This window comes from Megascapheus bottae, chromosome 6, assembly GCF_031878675.1.
Source record: "Megascapheus bottae isolate mThoBot1 chromosome 6, mThoBot2.hap1, whole genome shotgun sequence".
Lineage (NCBI taxonomy): Eukaryota > Metazoa > Chordata > Mammalia > Rodentia > Geomyidae > Megascapheus > Megascapheus bottae.
The window spans coordinates 7,517,221-7,535,007 of NC_143514.1; the positions used below are offsets into that span (position 1 = coordinate 7,517,221).

Genomic DNA, 17,787 nt, shown 5'->3' on the forward strand with positions numbered 1-17,787 from the left:
GGAAACTAAAGAAAAAAAAAACCCAAAACCCAAAAAAACCCAAACCCAGCAAAGCAAAGCAACACCACTTGCCCAGAACCCGCACAGGCAAGCAATGTCCACGGAGGAGGACTGGCTGGCAAGGCCATTCATAAAGGCCGGCTGTGTGCTCCATCCCACAGCCCGTGACTGGGGCAGCTAAGTCCTAGGCTGCCTCCTCTGAGCCCCTCCATCCTCATCAACAGAGCAGAGTAAGAGCTTCATGATATGCCAGGGAGGATCGGGTGGGATGTATACTTTTAACAGAGCCTAAAATGACTTTCAGACCCCTGGGGGAAGGACTTGGGGAAGGAATGTGAACACGCACGTTCCACCATGCTCTTGTGTCAGCTGGAAGGAAGTTGGGGGTTTTTCTTTCCCGCCATCACCTTGGACTCCTGGATGCTGGCCTACTGACTGATTGCTCCCCCCCCCTCCCTTAGAAAAGCCACCCATTACTGTGCACAGCTACTTCGGGGAGGAATGAAGGTGATTTTTGACACATTTGCCAGCATTCTTTCTGCAACTTTTCTAACTCCACTTGGGAACTGCTCTAACGAGCGCTGGCAATGGCTCGGCCTTGCTGGAGGAAAAGGCACGGCACCAGGCAAGTTGGCCTGAACTTTAGCTGGCCCTCCCAGAAACACAGATCATTCTACATTACAGAAATGGTGAAGGTCTTCTCCTACCTTTGCCAGCATCAGACAAACCAAACCAATAAAACCCCTAAACTCCAAACAGAGATAGTCCAGCAACCGATAAGGCAAGACCCAGGGCAAATTCCAAAAGGAAATGGCTTCTGAGAAATTATATTTGAGCAGTGATCACAGAGGTCAGACTCCAGGAGCCCAGGGCTGGGAAGGCAGAACACAACCTGGCTGGCAAGGCACACCTTTGCTGAGGCCTGGCCAGCCAACCAGAGGGCCTGACGTCAGGGTGGGGTGGCCCTGCGCCAGAGCTGACGTGTGGGAGCCACTGAAGAAGGGCAGGACAGGGGTACGGCAGGAAGGGGATGGGCCATCAAGGCCATCATTCATGCCCAGCCCACCCCTAGCTCCACCTGGGTTTCTGGGCCTGCTGCCTGTGCCAGGTGATAATGGGCTCCACATACCAGAAAGCAGCAGCGTGTCATGCCACTTCATTCACTTAGAGATTTCTACTTAGTGATTTCTACTTCGTTGTTGTTGTTGGTGGTCGTGGGGCTTGAACTTTGGGCCTTGGAGCTGTCCCTGAACTCTTCAGCTCAAGGCTAGTACTCTACCACTTTGAACCACAGCACCACATCTGCTTTTCTGGTGATTAACTGGAGATAAGAGTCTCAGGGAGTTTTGTGCCTGGTCTGGCTTTGAACCTCGATCGCAGATCTCAACCTCTTAAGTAGCTACGATTGCAGACATGAGCCACCAGTGCCCAGTTGATCCCAGTTCAAAGTGAGGCTAGCCAGAAAAGTCCATGGGACTCATCTCCAATTAGCCACTAAAAAGCAGGAAGGGGAGCTATGGCTGAAGAGACAGAATACCAGCCTTGAGCAGAAAAGCTAATGGAGAGCACCCAGGCCCTGAGTTCAAGCTCCCAAACCAGCACAAAAAAATAAATAAAAAGAAGACTATTTTTAAATCCAAACCCTGGTAATGCAGTGGGCAAGCTTTGAAGGCACAAGTGGAGGGGTGAGAATTTGAGGACAGCCTGGGTTTTATGATGAAACTGCCTCAAAACAACCAAGATCAACCAAAAATCAACAAGAAACACCTTTTTTTTGAACATGGACTATTGGGAGCTTCCACGTCACTGATGAAATGAGTAAACTCTCATCCCAATGACCACCCGACTCCCTATCCCCAGCAGGCAGTAAAGTACACCTCCCCCCAACCAAAAAGTTCACAAGTCTCTTTATATTTTTTGTTGTTGTTGCTGGTCTTGGGTCTTGAACTCGGCCTGGGCACTGTCCCTGAGCTCTTTCACTGAAGTCTAGCTTTCTACCACATTGAGCCACAGGTCCACTTCTGGTTTTATGGTGGTTGACTGGAGATAAAGTGTCTCACGGACTTTCCTGCCTAGACTGACTTTGAACCATGATCCTCAGATCTCAGCTTCTTGAATAGCTAGGATTTGCAGGCAGGAGCCACCAGTGCCCAGCTTCCCTTTGTGTTTGAAGGGATCTCACCTCCAAGTCTACTAAGAAGTAGAGGGTTTCTAAATAACTGCCTTCCACTCCTGGGGGTAATAATAACAGGATCACTGGCTCTTACCTGCACTTACTGTGTCTGCATTGTACTAAGTGCATAGCCCACATTTAACCCTCACAGCTGCATCTTTCTGCAGAAAGATGGAGAGGCCCAGAGAAGTAGAGGCATTTGCTTGGGTTTGCACAGCTGGCCAGGAGGGAGCCAGCATGGCAACCGTGGTGTTCCTCAACCAGAGGCTGACTAACAGGCCCCCGCCTCTGGGAGAACACAGTTGTAATTTGCATGACTCACAGAGTCCTATATTTTGCAAAAAAAAAATTTTTTGCAGTATATAAATTACAGTTTATGGCTGTTTCCCCCTCCAGATCCAAAAAGAAAGCTAGTGAGTAGAATAAACATGTCTGTTTACGAATGGAAGCTCAGAAGTAGGGAGCCAGGGCCGTCCTCCCTCATCCCACCTCTCTCTCCAGCAGCCCAGGGCGCTCAGCTCCGAGACAGACAGGTCTTACACAAATCCAGGAGCACGGCCTGGTATTGAGGCCCTCGTTTCCAACCTCAACTCATTGTTCTATCTCTCCCCACAAGCGGCACATCCCAGTCCTCCAGATCTCACCAGTTCGGAGACAGCCGTCCCTCTGAGCCACGCCTTCAAGTCCTGACTCTTGGCCACAGCCACACCAGGAGCGAGCCCCCAGTCCCTGACCACTCTCCATCCCTTCTCTGGATCCCTTGTCTCCAGGCTCCTCTGTCTTTTGCTGTGTCCCTCCTGCCTCCACCCCTGGGCTGGGAAATCACTGTGCACAGCCATGTGACAGCTGCTGCACTCACAATGGCACTCTTACATCTCCTATCGTGCCTCTAGCATCAGCCTGTGCCCCCCTTGCCTCCCCACTCAAGTCTTGATACCCCCAAAGAGGTTCTAACCCACCTGAGGAGGTTCCCCTTGGATAGGCTCTGCTCTCGGGCCTGGATGCCTCCCACAGTGAGACTTAGCCTTCTGGCCATGTCGAGTCTTCCTTCAGTGAGGCTGCTCTCCTGGGCCCGGCTCGGGGAGGTGCCATAGCGCTCCTCCAGGCACCGCAGGGGCGCCGTCCTGTTGATGGGTTGGAAGATGATGGCGCCGCTCTGCTGGGAGACAGGCCGCCGGTTGCCCACGTAGGAGCGCACCAGGCCCGGGATGGAGTCGAAGCTCTCCATCTCGAACTGGTACTGCACTCGGCTGTAGGCCTCACTGAGCCGCAGAACTGTCCGGTGGATCTTGAAGTGCTGAGCAAGGTTTTTCCACTGACAGGTCAGGACAAAGTTTCCAGGGCTGGACAGGGAGTCCCGAACTAAGAAATCACCGTCTCTCTGCACGAGGTTTTCAGACACCTGTGGACCAAAGACAGCATGACCATCTCTTCTTTAGCTAACCGAGGGTCACGTTCAAAGACCACAACTGACAGGCACAGAGGTGCCACCCACCATCCCAGCCCTGGACAGGCTCAAACAGGTGGATCCCAAGTTCAAAGCCAGACTGGGCCATGTAATGAAAAAAAGAACCATTGAGTGACCTCTGTGAATGTGGCGGCAGCGCTGTGGGTGTGAGACACAGCGGTGACGACGCAGACACCCCCAGGGACCTTCTATTTTTAGTGCAGTGCCTCAATCCTAGGATAAACAGCAACGGGCATTGTATGTCAGACATTGAGAAAGAAAACTGTGACGTGTTTGTGAGGGCTGTGCCTCAGAAGTGGGTGGTCAGGGCAGGGCCCCCAAATGACACAAACTTCAAGGACGGAAAACAACAGAAAGAGAAGAGAAAATATGTGCTTGGTGGGTCTGATCCTCTCTCCTAAGCAGTGGAGGGAGGATGAGGGTCTTTTAGTCTCCAGAAGTCCTCCACTGAGTCCTCTCCTAAGAGGCGGGTCTCTGGAGGGAGGAAGCTCCCACAGGAGGGCTGGGACATCAGGAATGGTGTGGATTCTGGACATGGCCGGCAACCTGGTAAGAAGGCTGGAACAAGGCCAGGTTGGGGTCCCTCATCTCAGTTACTGTGAGGACTGTGGATCTGCATATGGAGCATATGCAAATCACGAGCGCAGTGGCTACTGAAGGATGCTGTGATGATGTTGGCTGCACGGGAAGTGTTTATGCTGTGCCTGGGTTTGTAGTCTGACATGACTGTAGTCAGCGACATGACTGGACAAGTTACATCATTGCTCTGTGGCTCTGTTTTATCATCCATAAAATGGGGAGAATGCTATCACCTACAGAGGCGCCATAAAGGTGCAAAGGGATAAAGTATTATTATCATTACAGTGCTCAGTTATGCAGGCTGGAGGGACAGATTACTGCATACACAGGGTGGTGGGCTGACTGGGAGCTGAACACACTTGGACAATTTTTTTCTGGGATTATTTTCCCCCCAACATTCAATCAGTGGTATGCTTCTGTTAGCTTAGAATAATATGCTGCCATGGTTACCTTAAAATTGCATCTTTGCCTTAAAAATATTTTTTGTAGGGCTGGGAGTTTGGCCTAGTGGCAGAGTACTTGCCTAGCATGCATAAAGACCCAGGTTAAATTCCTCAGTACCACATATATAGAAAAAGCCAGAAGTGGTGCTATGGCTCAAGCGATAGAGCTCTAGCCTTGAGAAAAATTCAAGGACAGTGCTCAGTCCGTGAGCTCAAGCCCACGACTGGCCAAAAAAAAAAAAAAGAAAAAAAAAGTTTTTTGCAGAGAAATTTCATTTCTTGGAATGGAGCCTGTGGAAATAATTATAGGTTCGAACATAGTAGTTATCTTAAAGGGAGTTGGTCAGTGCAATAAAAATCCCCAAGTGTCCAATAATGCATCATGCTATAGACACATGTACAGACTTCACAGCACGGGAGAATTCCTATACTTATCCGGGAATAAAGGAACCAGGTTACAAAGAACCTGCGTATGATCTCCATAATTAAGGAGAGTGTGTGTGTGTAGAGAGAGAATGTATATGCTTGTAATGGAGATCTCCAGGACAGTTTCGTGTGTGTGTGTATTCTTTTTTTGCTGGGGGGTATTAGAGATTGACCCCTAGGCATCAAATACTCTACTACCTCAGCCATGTGCCTCCACCCTGATAATATTTTCTACTATCAATTTTAAACTTAAATAAAAAAGCAAGGTCAAGATCAGAAAAGGAAAAAGCTTCCTTTTCTCTCCACCCTCCCTATCTCCCCACTTCCAGTCATGCTATTTTTTGGTTAATGAATGGCCAGCTCAAGTTAACAAAAAAAAAAACTCAAGGAAAATATTCTATTTCAAGCTCTGCAGAATATCATGTGTCAATTTTTGATAGTATTAAGTAAAAACATTCACGGCAATCACACAGATGAGAAATACCCAAAGGAAGGGTCTAGGGTTGTTGGTTTAATTTCTTGCCTTACCCATTTCTGGATCATGGGTCATAGTTCATGGGTCATCGGTGTGTGAATACTTGCTGGTCCCAATAAAGCAGAGAGGGCCTCAAAGACTGTCCCACTATCCTGTCACCTGAAGGCAAACCACTGCCTTAAAAAGGAATCAGTTCCAAGAAGGAGTGCTGGCTGCTAGCCAGGAGCTCAATTATCTCCAACCCCAGGAACCCTGGCTTTTCCTGTGTGGCTCACTAGACTTGTGGAAGTGGATCTGGGCCCCCAACCTTCCCTCTTCCCAAGGTCTCCTGAGAGATGCTTAGGGAGCCACACAGTCCTCGCTGGATTAATCAGGACTTGCTCCCCAAAGCCCTGGACAGAGACACTGAAGGGCCCTCCTTCTGGCCTTGTCCAGGGACACTCAGGTACCTGGCGGGGAATGCGGCCATGGTACCAGGCGTGACTGCGCAGGTCCTCGCTGCTCAGCAACAGCTCCTCCTCCAGCTCCTTCTTCAGCCTCTCAGGGGTCCGGTCCATCACATGCCTCTCCTTGGAAAACTGCAACACAGAGTCCACAGTGACCTCACCCCATCCAGGCTGAGATGATGCCCACCTGGCCAGGCCCCTGCTGCGCTAAGCAGACCAGTGCATGCCTAGGGGTGCCCTCAGGGAGGGGAGCCAGATAAAGACAGCAATTGGCTGTGACTTTTCACTTCACAGGCTGCAGCTCTGATGACAGTCTATGCCAGCAGTAGAGCTGGGAAGAAGAGTGGTGGCACAGAGCCCGGCTAGCCTGCTGGGTTCCACGAACGTTCCTTCTCCCCCTCCAGAACAGGGGGCAGGGAAGGATGGCAGTTCTTGATGGGGCCTTTGACTTTGGTGCTATTTTTGAGGCTGGCAATAATGGCTGTGAGTTTAAGTTCAGGAATTAATTTTATCTTTAGAAAATTTTAGAATACTTGGACATAGCAATTTATGCCTCTTGAACTAATATTAGGAGTCTAAATTTATATTTTGTATAACCACGCCCCCCCCGCATCGCCCTTTTCTTGATCTCCTCTCTCTTTTCTAGAACTCATGCAATTCTCCTGCCTCAGTCTCCTGAATGCTGAAATTTCAGACATGCACTAACATAACTGTAATTTTTTTTAAGTATTTCTGCTGGGTGCTGGTAGTTCACACCTGTAGTCCTACATACTGAGGAGCCTGAGATGTGAGGGTCATAGTGCGAGGCCAGCCCAGGCAGGAAATTCTGTTGAGACTTTTATTTCCAATAAACTACTCAGAAAAAGCCAGAAATGGTGCTGTGGTCCAAGTGGTTGAACACTAGCCTTGAGCAAAAGAAGCTCCAAGCCCAGAGATCAAGCCCCAGGACCAGAAAGAAAGAAAGAAACAAACAAACAAAAAAACCCGAAGTATTTCTAATACATTATTTTATTGTGACAAACTAGAAACAGGATCTTAAAATGAAAACCTGGTCCCTTCCCTCTGGTTTGATAACACCTCACAGCAGCCATGCAGGGGGTTCCGGGTAGGTAACACGGCTTCAAGTTTTATTAAAATCACATCTACTTAATCCTAGCTACTTAGGAATCCGAGATCTGAGGATTGCCAGTTAGGGCTAACAAAGCTGAGAGACTTATCTCCAATTAGCCAGCAAAAAAGCAGAACTGGGGCTGGGAATATAGCTTAGTGATAGAGTACTGGCCTAGCATGCATGAAGCCCTGGGTTCTATTCGTCAGTACTATATAAACAGAAAAAGCCGTAAGTGGTGCTGTGGCTCAAGTGGTAGAATGTTAGCCTTGACCAAAAGAAGGTTAAGGGCAGTGTCCAGACCCTGAGTTCAAGCCCCAGGACACATGGACACAGACACACACATACACTCACTCTATGAGCTTTGAAAATAACATGCTTTCTGAGCTTTGGGACAGTATGAGATTTTTTTTTGACAGTCCCAGGGCTTAAACTCAGGGCCTGAGCACTGTCCTTGGGCTTTCTCAAGGCTAGCGCTCTACCACTTGAACCATAACACCATTTCTGGATTTTTCTATGTATGTGGTACCAAGGAATGGAACCCTGGTCTTCATGTATGCTAGGCGAGCACTCTACCACTAAGCCAAACTCCCAGCCACTATGAGATTTTTGTCATAGTGTTATCCACCTTAGAAATCCCAGTTAGAGCATACATTTAAAAACTACCAAACCAAGCCAGCATGGTGGCTCACACCTGTAATTCTAGCTACTCAGGAGGCTGAGATCTGAGGATCCCGATTCAAAGCCAACCTGAGCACTAAAGTCGTGGGACTTGTATCTCCAATTAACCACTAGAAAACTGGAAGTGCCCCTGTGGCTCAAGGGTACGGTGGTAGCCTTGAGCTAAAAAGTTCAGGGACAATACCCAGGCCCAGAGTTCAAGTCCCATGACTGGGTAAAACAAACAAAACAAAACAACAACAACAACAAAAAACCTACCAAACCAAAACCTTTTTATTTTGGTGATGGTCCTGAACTCAGGGCCTTGGTGCTGTCCCTGAGCTTTTGTGCTCAAGGCTAGCATTCCACTATTTTGAGCCACAGCTCCATTTCTGGCTTTTTTTGGGGGGTGGGGTAGGGGGGAAGAGTTAATTGTAGATAAGAATCTCACAGACTTTCCCTGCCAGGACTGGCTTTGAGTTGCTATCCTCAGATCTCAGCCTCCTGAGAGCTAGGATTACAGGTAAGAGCCACTGGTGCCTGCATTTTGAAAGGGAAGAAGACAAAGGAGGAGGAAAGAGAGGGTAACTCAAGGGAGAGTAGGTGAGAGCAAAGAGCTTTCATTCAGGCCAGGGAGGGCTGGCTCTGCCAGGTGGGGTCTGCTGGGGGCCCCAGAGGTGCTGTGGGCACGGTCTGATGCAAGTGAAGGAGAGCCTGAGGCAAGCCGCCTCATACGGCAGCCTCATGATTAAACAGTGGTTATTTGGAGGGTGTGGTTGTCTTCTAGAACTTTCACTTACTGTCTAATCACATATATTAATGCAACCTTTTACATTCTCCCCCCAACTGCATACATTTGTAAGACCTTGATCTTGCCACCTGCGATCCCACCACTATACTTGAGTGCACTGATGGCTGCAAACCACCTGGTAGGGTGAACACTGAAGAAAATTTAGCAAGCTGGGTGTGGCAGAGCACGTCTACAATCCCAATATTTAGGAGGCTGAGGCGGGAGGATTGAAAGCTTGGGGCCAACCTGAACTACTAACAAGATTGTATCTCAATTTCTTTTCTCAAAATGCATCCACTTAATACTTTGAGAATTTTATGATTGATATTTATGCTCCTTTGGAAATCAAAGATGAGATTCTTGTTGGGTGCTGGTGGTTCATGTCTTGAGCTACTCAGGAGACTGAGAGCTAAGGATCATGGTTCAGTAAGTCTGTGACTCTTAGCTCATCAATTAACCACAAAAAAAAATCCACAAATGGTGCTATAGCTCAAGTGGTAGAGTACTATCCTTGAACAAAAGAGCTCAGGGCCAGTATCTAGGCTTTTGAGTTCAAGCCTCAGAACTAGCACAAAAAGAAAACAGTAAGGGCCAGAATGAGTGAAACCCTGGTAGATAATTGGCATGAGTGTTAACTGTCACAGCAGACAGATCAGGAGTGGTGGCCCTGGTTCTGTAACTACAGGTTGAAGGCAGGAGAGGCACAGGGCTGGGGTGGGAAGCCATCTGGGAAAGCAGCTTCACCAGTGCTTTATACAGGGCTGGCAGGGTCCAGCTCCACAGGCTGAACTGCTGTCAGCTGGCTGGACCTGCTCTGAGTACCAGGAAGATCACTGCGAATCTGGAAGAACATCTCTGCGGCCTCACATCCCCCGGCAAGTCCGAACTTGACAGGCTAGAATACATGGCCCCAGGAGAGGCTGAAAAACACGTTCTGGAGGCACAGAGCCAGCTCAGCGGACGTGCTGAGAAACCTGATTAACTCTGAAACTCACGCTCACAGCTCTCTGAGGACCAAAAAAACCCTGTTTCAGCCTCAGAAGAATGGAAAGCAGGGTGTCCTGCAACATCCGAGCCTGCATTTCAGATCAGGCACAAAGGCGGCCTGGGCATGCCAGGACACATGCTTCTAAACCAGGGGATGAGTGGAGATGCCAGGCACTGTGAAAGCCCTGCAAGGACCCTCAGAAGGGCTGACGCTGTCTGCATGTCAGAGACAGTTCAGAGAATTTGAGAACGATGCCATCTGCATTGTGAGGAATACTTGTTTAACTCTACCCTGGTCAGTAAGAACAGCAGAGTTCCCACAGAATTTTAAGTTGTACAGATCCCGCCCCATCATTGCAACCAAGCAATTCACCAGGCAGGGAGAGCTGTGCAGTAGGCAGCTCGCATTTCCATCTCATCCCTGCCCCTCCTAGATTTCCCCACTCTCTATTCTGTGGCTTTTTCTCCTGTGTTAAAATGAGAAGAATCTAGGAAAGTTCTGGGAAGAGCTCTGGGAGGTCTTGAGGAGGTGGGTGGGGCTGCAAAAAGACAAGAATAGGACAATTTGTTTGCTGTTTTAATTATCTCATGGCTTGGGGTAGGGGTAGGGAGAAGCCAGGCTATCCTGGAAGTCCCCATCCTCCGGCCTCTACTTCCCATGAGCTGGGATGACACACCTGGATGAGTCTGGTTAATTTTCTTTTCCCCAGTCATAGGCCTTGAACTTGAGGCCTGGGCCCTGTCCCTGAATTTTGTGGGTAGCACTCTACCACATAAGCCACAGCTCCATTTCCAGTTTTTTGGTCATTAATTGGACATAAGAGTCTCATCGACTTTTGAACCACAATCCTCAGATCTCAACATCCTGAGTAGCTAGGATTACAGGTGGGAGCCACCAGCCTGGCTCTAGTTTAATTTTATTATTGTTATTATTATTATTATTTTGTCGGTAGTGGGACTTGAACTCTGCCCTGGGCACTGTTCCTGAGCAGTTCAGCTCAAGGCTACTGCCCTATCCCTTGGCCCAGGCATTGTCTCTGAGCTCTTCCTCTACCCCTTGAGCCACAGGGGCACTTCCAGTTTTCTAGTGGTTAACTGGAGATAAGAGTCTCATGGACTTTTTAGTGCCTTGGCTGGCTTTGAAGTGCAATCCTCAGATCTCAACCTCTTGAGTAGCTAGGATTACAGGTGTGAGACACTGTGTCCAGCTTTAGTTTCATTTTAAGTAATAAAAAAATGAACCAATGAATGTTATATGATGAAGATAGGGCTGAAGTATGCAATGGTACAATAAAGGATACATTTTTGTTTTGCTTTTGTGCCAGACCTGGGGTTTTAATTCGGGGACTGGGTGCTGTTTCTGAGCTGTTTTTTGCTCAAAGATAGTACTCTATCACTTGAGTGACAGTGGCCACTTCTGGCATTTTCTGGCATTTTCTATTGGGTACAAGTTTCAGACATTCTTTCTCTGGCTGGCTTTGAGCAGTGATCCTCAGATCACCGCCTCCTGAGTAGCTAGGATTACAGGCCTGAGCCACCAGTGCCTGCCTAAGAGTCATGTTTTATATATGTGCACTCATCTACCTCAGAATCCAGAGGTCAAAACTTGTCCCCTCTACAAAGCCTGCTTTCTTCTGTTATTTCACCTGACCTCATTTTTCAAACAGAACCCTAGAATCAGCTTGTGTGAGTGAAGACACTTCTGACTCCACCTCTTTTCCTGAGATTGACATGAGATGAAGACTTTCTTTAGGCCCCCCCCCCCATCTTGTACTGGCCCTGTTCACCCTTCCACTTGAAGCATGCTCTCTGTAAGTCCCAGGGAGCAGAACCAGATCCTTCCTGTAAACTAAACGTGCCCACACCCTGAGCTCTGGCTCAGATGTGGGGACATATGGATATGAGGCACCCGGGCTTAACTGGCAGAAGAATGAATGATGGGATGGCGTGCTCAAGGTGACAGAAGGGGGTCCGTGCCTAAAACTCTGAGGGCATCTCAGTTTCTTTCTATGTGAAGACTGCCAAAGCCTGTCTGAGGCTGCCAAAGCCTGGACCTGTTCCCACAGACACCTAGCCCACACCTCCCGCACTCTGTACCCTCGGCTGTGGAGGTTTGTTTTTACTGAATTTGAAAATTTGAGATAAATTTCTAGCCATTTATTTTATGACCAAGGCTGGAAATGAACTGGTTGGAAATGAAGCAAAAGCAGGGGAAAGGAGAGGAAGAAGGACGAGGAGTGTGGGGCACTGGAGTTTCCAGGATGCTCAGCTCAGGAGTATCTGGCCACAGCACCAGAATGCCATTAGTGCCCTCAAACAAAAGCCTCCTTTCTTCAGCCGTGGAGAGTTTAACAGATTAAGGGAGAAGTCAGCAGCAGTTCAAGCTTCTCCTCGGGGTGTTGTAGCTCACCATTGCACAGCTCAGATTTTTAAAGAAATCTCATCCATAAGTTACAATCACAAGCAGAAGTATAAAAAGGGCATACTGGAGCCAGCAGCTTGTAGCTCTTGCTTATAATCCTATCTACTCACATGGCTGAGATCAGAGGATGTGGTTCAAAGCTAGCTCAGACAGGAAAAGCCATGACACGCGCATCTCCAAATTACGCCCAAAAGCCAGAAGTGGACCTGTGGCTCAAAGTGATGAGTGCTAGCCTTGAACAAAAAAAAGCTTGGGGACAGCGTCTAGGCCCTGAGTTCGAGTCCCATGACCACCCCCACCCTTCTCTACCCCTCAAAAAAGTCTGGAGCTCTAGATCAGGCTGTAAAGTTGGCTTAATTTGTAAGCATGGCCCACGTGCGCAGCTCAGGCTGGGAATTCACTGTGGTGCCCAAGGCGGAGGGAGAATGCAGGCGTCCAAAACGACAGACACTCCACTCTGAGCCTCTGAACTCTAGTGAGACTTACAGTAACATAAAGCCTGGCTCAGTGTTCCTAACAAATGCTCTAATTATTTAGAGATATTTGAACTCCACTCTCTGAAGGGTCTTCAAAAACCAAGACACAGAGCCTTCTGCAGGCTGCTACTTTGAGGCTGTTCTGAAAGAACCCAACCAAAATGAAGTTCTATCGCTTGCTTCTGTCTTCTCTTGAATATCAAGCCATGGCCAAGTTTATAGCCAAACTCCAAAGTATAAATGAAGGACTTTCTAGGACATGATGGGAGAGTGGCTCAGTGGTTAGAGTGTTAGATAATGAGCAAAAGCCTTAGAGTTCAGATTTTGGCCGCCTCCTGCCTCCCGCCCCGAAAAAAGACTGATAGGAATTTTCCAGTAAAACAAAAAAAAAAAAAACAAAAAACAAACCTGCCTAAGCTGATCATGAACTTTCACTCCAAATGAGTAAGTCACAAGGACTTACCCTATCCAAAAACCAAAACATTTAAACCCAGTTCTCAACAAGCTTTAAGCCCAGTAACTTTTAGTATAAACCCTTCAATATGTTAATCAGGCAGAGGGATGGAGCTGGGAATGGTAGTACATGCCTGCCACCCCAGTTCTCAGGAGACTGAGGCAGAAGGATCACAATTTTGAAGCCAGCCAGGACTATCTAGAAAGCTCTGGGCTAGCCTGGAATGCATAGGAAGACTATGTTTGTTTAAAAAAAAGAAAGGAAAAAATCCTAACTACTCAGGAGGCTTTGATCTGAGGATTGTGTTTCCAAACCAGCTGTGGCAAGAAAGTCTATGAGACTCCTATCTCCAATTAACGACCAAAGAGGTATGGTACAAATGGGAGAGTACTAGCCTTGAGCAAAAAAGCTTAAAGACAGCACCCAGGCTCAGAGTTCAAGCCCCAGGACTGGCACATACACAAAAAGTAAAACAGAGATGTTATTCATGGCAATTCTAAATCCCTGTAATGTAATGATGAGTGACAGCATTGTTTCACCTTTTATGGACACTACCCACTTTGTGGCTAACTAAAAATACCTTACTTGAATCCAAAGGTAGGTGAAGGAAAATATGAACTCCCACTGGGGTGAGAAGGCTATTCAAACAGTTCCTTGTGCTAGCAGATGCCCAAAAGCCAAAGTCTTTCCTTAAATCAACAATTAGCTTCGTAAATAAAAGTCAAATGTTATATCCCTATTTGGTAAACAGAGCCAAACGGGAGCATTGGCACTTCTTCCAGCCAGGTGGACGAGGACAGCCCAGTGCACGACAGCAATGCAGGAAGGTCACCGTGGCTGTGGGATTCCTGTGCATTGGTTACAAGTTGCCCGGCAGATGGCAATAAAACGTCATAGAAAGGGGTGACTTGGAGAAGCATGAGCCATGGTCCCTTTGTCTTCATGGTGTTGGGCTCACCCAGAAGAACATTCTGGCCTCATCTGGGTGCCAGGCTCGGAGCCTGCTCAACCAGGTCCTTTCGCCTCCATAGGTAGCCTCCTCATCCCATTCCCCACCCTGCTGGGCCATGGTTCTGCAGAAACAAGCAGGAGTGTGATAGTCTCTGAACCCTGTGACTGTTGAACCCCAAAGCCTTGCGGAATGGCCGCGGAGGCAGGGGGGAGGCAGGGGGAGAAGGCCTGCACACCCGACCGTGGCCACTGACTTAGAGAATGAACAGTAGTAAACAGTCCTGTGTTCTAATTACGTGGACCCTTCAGAGGCAGGGGTCCCAGAGAGGCTCCACAGGCCCCTACTAAGTGTTCACATTCTGGAACACTTCCATTAACCAGATGAGAACGCGTAAGTACCTTGACAGTATGAATCTCTCTTCCAAATCCTAGAATCGCATCTCTGACAAACTCTGCAGATGGGCTGAGATGACATTTTGCCATTTTATAATGAAACCTGTGCATCTCACCATCAACCCGATTCCCACTCCAGTGCCATTAAAAATGGATTCACAGTTTGCTCTTAAATTAAGATGCTTCGTTTTCCTTCTGTATATGATTTTCCTTTTCACAGGCGAATGATTACACGCCGACAAGAAAATGCCATCTAAATCCCCAGAGAATCCAACTGCAAGTGATTTCATTTGATTCATTACTAAACCTTATCAAACTCTTATCAAAAGAGGCCCAGAATTCATGAATATGAAATATGAAAAGATCCACCAAACTCTTTTGCTTATCAAGGTTCTGAGAAATTCCCATTAAAATTCTGCTACCCGTGTGTGCAGACTACAGAGACTAATTTAATTGCAATTTAGGCAACTTAATCCTACATCCAAACTCATCACATTACAGTCACACTGACTGGAGCGTGGGCTCCCTTTTGATGCTAAGCTGCCTTTACCTTCATCCTCCTGCATCTTCTGGGCTTGGTCTCATTTCTGTCCTGCCAGATCCAGATCTGGGAAGCTATTGCTTTGGGGCTCAGTTTTGCTTTGAGGAGACATCAAAGTCCTGCATAGTATTCTTCACTGACCTCAAAGTTGAACATTCGAGGGGGAAATCCAAGCTTTCATACCAGGAAATACGACTTCCTGCAGGATGCCAGTGGCTCACACTGGTAAGCTTAGCTACTCAGGAGGCTGAGATCTGAGGACCTCAGCTTGAAGCCAGCTTGGGCAGGAAAGTCCATGAGACTTTTGTCTCCAGTTAACCAGCAGAAGTGGAGCTGTGGCTCAAATGGTAGCATGCTAGCCATGAGCGAAAAAGCTTAGGGAGAGCGCTCAGGCCGTGAGGACTGGGGAAAAAAAAAATAGCATCTTTCATCCATGCATTAGGAAAATTGCTCACCGAGTCTAGCCACTCAAAGACCTCCTTCCACCTGACTTGGCCCCCCCAAGGGTTTCTTCATCCTGTTTTGATCTTGACAAAATATTTACTTACGGGACACTCAGAGCTCAGCTCCAAGAGGCCCACCTTTCCCTGCTGACAGACACAGATGCCACTTCTTGAAGGCTACTTGTTAATACCTGGGCCTGTGGTAGGCCTCAGGTGGTATCTCCTGTCTAGAATAAATTCAGATGCTGACTTCCATAGCAAGTCAGCAGAGAAACTGACACATAACCCACCCGGGACACGGCCCAACTCTCTCCCCTCAAGGAGGAGACAAAGGTCATTTGGTTACATTTACTCATTTATAGGGCCAATGAAATGATAGGCTTCAAATAAAATCTAAGTACCAATTTGACCTCTTGAAAATCTTTAAACTATTTGGTCCCTTTAACTAGTAAGACTTCTTTGCCTCATGGGGTTGGCACATGGACAATAAGAAAATGCAACTGAAATTCTACCCAGAATCTGGCCATGAGATAGCACTCAGTGATGGTAGTGTAGTGCTTTGAACATCTATAGAGAATGAAACACACACACATTACACTCATATACATTTTACAAAGAATGAAAAAAAATAAAAACTTCCCTAACTAAGGTCCTGAGAACAAAGTAGAAACATAGTTCAAAGTGCCATTTCAAGCCAGAAATTTTGATCACTGGTAATGTGATCCTATTAAGTCAGCATCTTAATGCAAATTATATTTTGATACATAGCTATTTACCAAAATAGACGTCCCATATGCCCATCAATAATGTCACAGCAGAGCCCAGTGGCTCATGTCTGTGATCCTAGCTACTTGGGAAGCTTGGGATCTGAGGATTGCAGTTCAAAGCCAGCCCTGACAGAAAAGCCTATTGGACTCATATCCAATTAGCCAGAAAGTAGAGCTGTGGATACAGTGGTAGAGTACCACTTCTTTAGTTAAAAAGCTGAGGGACATTGCCTAAGCCCCAAACCCAAGCCCAAGAACCAGAACACACACACACACACACACACACACACACACACACATCAGAAAATTAATAACAACTTAGTTCAAACACTGTCCTTTTCTTATTTCATCTGAATGAATGGGATACTGCTGAATCAACAAAATGAATCATAGCTGAAAGACACTGGGATTGTAATTAGAAGCAAAAACAAGATATGCCAAACACACAGAGTAAAAGCCAAAGATTCAAATCATCTTCCAGTTTGGGGTTGGAATAAATGACTTTGGAATGTTCTCTTCAGAAAAGCACCATGACTAACAACTGCCTTAGAACTCTGCTGTGGTCGGGCTGGGAGTTTGGCCGAGTGGTAGAGTGCTTGCCTAGCATGCAAGAAGACCTGGGTTCAATTCCTAGGCACCACATATATAGAAAAAGCCATAAGTGGTGATGTGATTCAAGCGATAGGGGCTTAAAAAGGCCTAAGAACAGTGCTCAGGCCCTGAGTTCAGTCCCCAGGACTGGCAAAAAACAAAACAAAAACTCTGCTGTGGGACAAAGTGCATCACATGTCAGTGCTAAGCACATAGTAGGTGTGCAGTAAAACCAAATGCTTCCTCACAAGATTTTGGCCAAGTACCCAACCTCACCACTTTCAGTATAGAACTTGCAGGTCACTTTAAAGATGTGTGTCAGGGCTGGGATATAGTTCTGAGGCCAAATGCTTCCCTAGCAAGTGTAAGGTCCTGGGTTCGATTCCTAATATAAAAAAAGACAAAAAACCCTCAAACAACAACAAAAAAGGTGTTTGTCCCGTCTCCAGTAGAACTCAAACCATTTGATACCCACATAGCTTATATTTTACAAAGCAGAAACACCATACCAGATGTTATGGAAAAAGCTAGAGAGTTATAAGCCAGCCATGGACAAGAAACTCAACAAATACAATTCATATCTTATGAATCCAGAGGTGCCTAGAGCCAAACAGCTTACAAGAGTGTATTGCAGAGCCAGGGGCTGGTGGCTCACTCCTATAATCATAACTATTCAAGAAGCTGAGACATGAGGATCATGGTTCAAAGCCAGCCCAGGCAATAAAGTCTGTGTGACTCTTATCTCCAATTAACCACCAGAAAACAAAGTGGAGCTGTGGCTCAAAGTGGTAGAGTGCTAGCCTTAAGCAAAAAAGCTCAGGGACAGTGTCCAGGCCCTAAGTTCAAGCCCCACTACTGACAAAAAAGAAAAAAAAAAAAAGGAACATACGTCACAAGAGAAAGCAGGAGTGAGGCTCTGTCTATCCATGATTTGTTCAGTCTCATGGAATTAGGGTTTCACTGAGACCTGAGCTTCTAGAAGTACATTAAAAAACAAATACAGGGCCGGGACTTTGGCCTAGTGGTTAAAGTGCTTGCCTAGCATGCATGAAGACCCGGGTTCGATTCCTCGGTACCACATATAGAAAAAAGCCGGAAGTGGTGCTGAGGCTCAAGTGGTAGAGTGCTAGCCTTGAGAAAGTCCAAGGACAGTGCTCAGGCCCTGAGCTCAAGCCCAGGACTGGCAAAAAAAAA

At 47.2% G+C, this 17,787-nt stretch overlaps 1 protein-coding gene across 4 annotated transcripts in view; it reads right to left on the bottom strand.

The window, feature by feature from the left end:
- Positions 1-17,787, bottom strand: part of Bcar3 (BCAR3 adaptor protein, NSP family member) — a 109,230-nt gene that overhangs the window by 18,202 nt on the left and 73,241 nt on the right. For 3 of the 4 annotated variants that reach the window (XM_090334219.1, XM_090334220.1, XM_090334221.1), the window contains 2 exons: positions 6,014-6,142; positions 3,133-3,575 (listed from right to left, as the gene is read on the bottom strand). In XM_090334219.1, the coding sequence (XP_090190345.1) occupies positions 3,133-3,575; positions 6,014-6,142 (572 nt within the window). Of the gene's footprint in view, positions 1-3,132; positions 3,576-5,617; positions 5,670-6,013; positions 6,143-17,787 lie in introns of those variants that run through there. The other variant, XM_090334222.1, reaches the window with a different exon arrangement.